The sequence below is a fragment of the Populus trichocarpa genome, chromosome 6, assembly GCF_000002775.5.
Source record: "Populus trichocarpa isolate Nisqually-1 chromosome 6, P.trichocarpa_v4.1, whole genome shotgun sequence".
NCBI lineage: Eukaryota > Viridiplantae > Streptophyta > Magnoliopsida > Malpighiales > Salicaceae > Populus > Populus trichocarpa.
The window spans coordinates 22278171-22281987 of NC_037290.2; the positions used below are offsets into that span (position 1 = coordinate 22278171).

The 3817-nt window shown below is 36.8% G+C and overlaps 1 protein-coding gene across 1 annotated transcript; it reads right to left on the reverse strand.

The window, feature by feature from the left end:
- Nucleotides 1-412: 412 nt before the first annotated feature.
- On the reverse strand, nt 413-2091 carry LOC7491970 (protein FATTY ACID EXPORT 2, chloroplastic). Its single transcript, XM_002309413.4, has 3 exons — nt 1593-2091; nt 1271-1405; nt 413-750 (listed from the first exon to the last, which is right to left on the reverse strand). The coding sequence occupies exons 1-3, from the start codon at nt 2059-2061 to the stop codon at nt 611-613; spliced, it is 744 nt and encodes a 247-aa protein (XP_002309449.2). The 5' UTR covers nt 2062-2091; the 3' UTR covers nt 413-610.
- Between the last annotated feature and the right edge of the window lie 1726 nt (nt 2092-3817).

Sequence of the window (3817 nt, forward strand, 5' to 3'; positions counted from 1 at the left end):
GAATGGGCAGACTTGGGGATTATTGAAGACCTCGTCCTCTTATAGACACCGAGGGAGATAGGGCAAAAGGTAGATTATTGGCGTAGTTATTCCCTTTGGAAATCAAGCAAACTTCGTAACGAGTGGGAGAAACAGCTTCAAATTGCAAGCTTTACTAATCCTGTATGAATTGGCTACTGGCTAAAACAGCAATGAAGTTTTATCACCTTAAGCCTAATCCTGCAGAGTAAAATGCAAAGATAACAGCGGTTGAACAATTCCAGATGGAGTCTGATGCCTACAAAAAAAGGGCCACCGGAGTAACCGGTTCTTGTTCCTGCTCATTGGCTTTACAAGTTGGAAGTTACTAAGCAATTTCCAGTACTTCATGCCGTAAGGATAAATAAGATATCTCTAAGAGATTAAAGTTACATTATAGAGAAATGGTCGCATGATTTATTCATAAAAAGTTCCAAAACAAAACTCCACATTCTAAAACAGAAACTTATACATGACAAAGACGGGTCCAAAAGGAAGAACAAGACATTGACACCACTTACACTATGAAACAGCCAAATATCAAACCAGACCACTGACCATACGGCTCATTGTTACAACTAGCTAGCTCATTTCAATGCATACTCCGAAGGATTCCATGGAGGTAGCCACCAGTCATTATGAATGACACAAGAGACACCACACCAGCAGGAAAAATCTTCCTGGACTTCAAAAAACGGGAGCCCATCACTCCCATAAGTGCAGCAGATATACCTGAAAATATGGAGATGTCAAAGCTGTTAAAGCTATAAGATAAGGTTACAACTTAATGGCAAGATGGCGCTTCCCTTACAAGCTAATCACTTTCTATAGCTATCCACATTGATGCAGCCCACTTATAATCAAGATTCAAATGCCATCTATGGAGACTCAAATTCAGGAACTCCCAGTCATAATCACCATAATGCTAGAATGTTTAACATGAATTGATCACTCACGAGTCAATTCATCAAGGCTGAGATGCAAGATTCAGATGGTATGATAGAAACCATCAGTCATTAGCGGAATCACAATGACTTCAATATTCTCATCAGAAATCAAATTTCTTAACACTACTGAAGAGAGAATCTTAAATACTCCATTGACAACAATAAAAAGATTTTTTTGAGAAAAAAAACATACAAACACCAGGCACTAGCCAGGTGCTGTCCTTTAACGCACAAGTGTAACTAAAATCATAGCAGAAACTTAAACCATGCTTTTGACAACAAAAACAATAACCACAATCACTTACCAAGCCCTATTGATGATGCATAAACCGGATTCGCAGGAAGCTGTGTATAAACATAATACAGAACCGAGGCAGAAATTCCTCCTGCCAACAGCGATTTCTGGCTACCACTCTTCATATACCCCATAGCACCACCGACTGTTACAGTAATCAATCACTCCACAATCAGATAAAAATCACTACCCAGCTAAAACCAGCGCAGCTACAACTCAGCTAGAACCAGATTATCCATCAATATAGTTTACTACGCATTTATTCAATTCCTACAAAACTTAAAAAAGAATAAAACTTTTTTTGAAACTGAAAAAAGAGAGAAGATATTTACTTCCAACAAGAGCAGCATAGCCAAGAGTCAATTTTTGAGACATGGACAAAGCCATTTTCTTTTCACTTCCACTCTCGTCTGGCGATCCTCCTTCTCCTTCGTTTTTACCACCACCACCACCGTCGCCGCCTCCGCCGCTAATATCTTTATAACCGTCGCTGCCTCCTCCTCCGGTGTCTAATTCGATCTCGATTCCTTCAGTTGACAGGTCAACGTTATCAGTTATGATAGTACTGGAGGGAGACGAGGTGGCTTCAGAATAAGAAGAGACGACTTTAGCAGCGAAAATGGAAGTGTGCAGCTTAGGATTGGGGGAAGAAAAGAGTGAGGTTGAGGGCTGGTGAAGGCGGAGCAGGGATATTGATGGAGGTGCGAGTGTATGGAATCCAAATTTGGAAGGTTGGAGGAGAAGGGAAGACTGGGATGCCGCAACTACACCACCACCGCCTAAAAACGCAATTTCGGCCATTTGGATCGATTTCACAATTCTTTAGTTCGGTTTGGTCCCTTTTCACAATTCTTTGCATGGGATTGGATTGGTTCTGGAATGTACAACAGCAGACCAGTCCACGTAGGCCCAAATGGACTGAGCCCATACCATACCATACCAGCCCAGCCCATACCATTCCAGCCCAACTCAAGCAGTACGTAAATAATACCTTGATCATCCTTCTTCTTCTAGTTATAGGTAGTGGTAGGCTGGACTCCAGATGAGCCGAGCTTAGCTTTGATTTTGCTCGAACTCGATTTTAGCAAAAGTCAAATTTGACGATTTTAAAGGATGAGCCTCGAGCTTAGTTGATTTGACTTTTTTAACCCCTAGCTTGGCTCATTTTAAATTACTTAATGAAACTGCAAACATACCCGTTTGTTTTATGATGATTGTTTATTAATAGAAATATTATTCAATGAAAACTTTTAGACTTTACTAGTTGCATGACCCACGCGTTGTCACGGGTTAATTTTTTTTTGTATAAAAAATATCAAAAAAGACCAAGATCTAAAAATGTTAGGTCTTTCTGTAAAGATATATCCAAGAGTTTTGGGTTTGACTGCAACGCCTGACCCAAGAGTAATATTTATAATATTAATAATAATATTAAACTTGCATGACTCAAGTTTAAGTGGGTCTAGCTGCAATACCAGACTCAATAGCTTTGGATGTGGGTCTGACTACAAAGTCATGTCATAAAAGTGTGATAATTAAATAGATTAATTAAAAAGAAAAAACAAAGAAAAAAAACCAACATAAAGAAAAAAACTATGAATTAACTGGGTTAACCCTTTAAACCAGGTTAACCTGTCAAACCTTGGATTCGTGTCGTGAAAGTTTGATAACGAAATAGAAAAAAAAAATTAACGGGTTAACCCAGAATTAACTGGGTTAGCCCGTCAAACCAGGTTACGCGTCAAATCCGGGATCCGTGTCATGAATGTTTGATAACTAAATAGAAAAAAATTTAACATTAACAAACTAAATTAAACGAAAAAATTAATTAAAAAGAAAAAAAACAAAAAAAAACAAAAAGCATCAGCCTTTTCACTGTGGACTGCACTGTGAAGAAAAAGAAAAAAAATTGAATTAACTGGGTTAACCCATAATTAACTGGGTTAACCCGTCAAACTCGGGATACGTGTCATGAAGGTTTGATAATTAAATAGAAAAAAATTTAACATTAACAAACTATACTAAATGAAAAAAATTAATTAAAATGAAAAAAAGAAACAAAAATTCGGGTTAACCCGTCAAACCCGGGATACGTGTCATGAAGGTCTTATAATTAAATAGAAATTTTACATTAACAAACTAAACTAAACAAAAACAATTAATTAAAACGAAAAAAAGCAAAAAATAATAATTACGGGTTAACTCGTCAAACCTTGTTAACCCGTCAAACCCAGGATCTGTGTCATGAAAGTTTGATAACTAAATAAAATAAAAATTAACATTAACAAACTAAATTAAACAAAAAAAATTCATTAAAAGAAAAAAAACAAAGAAAAAAGAAAAAAAAAACTCTAAAGGCATAAAAAATGAAAAAAAAAACTGGAAAAAAAAAAGACAGCTCAGCCTTTGGACTGCAGATTGCACTGTGCAGTCCAAAACCGGGTCAACCCGTTAAACCCGGGATACGTGTCATGGAAGTCGAAGTTAAATAGAAAGAAATTCAACGTTAACTAACTAAACTAAATGAAAAAAATTAATTAAAACAAAAAAAAGCAAA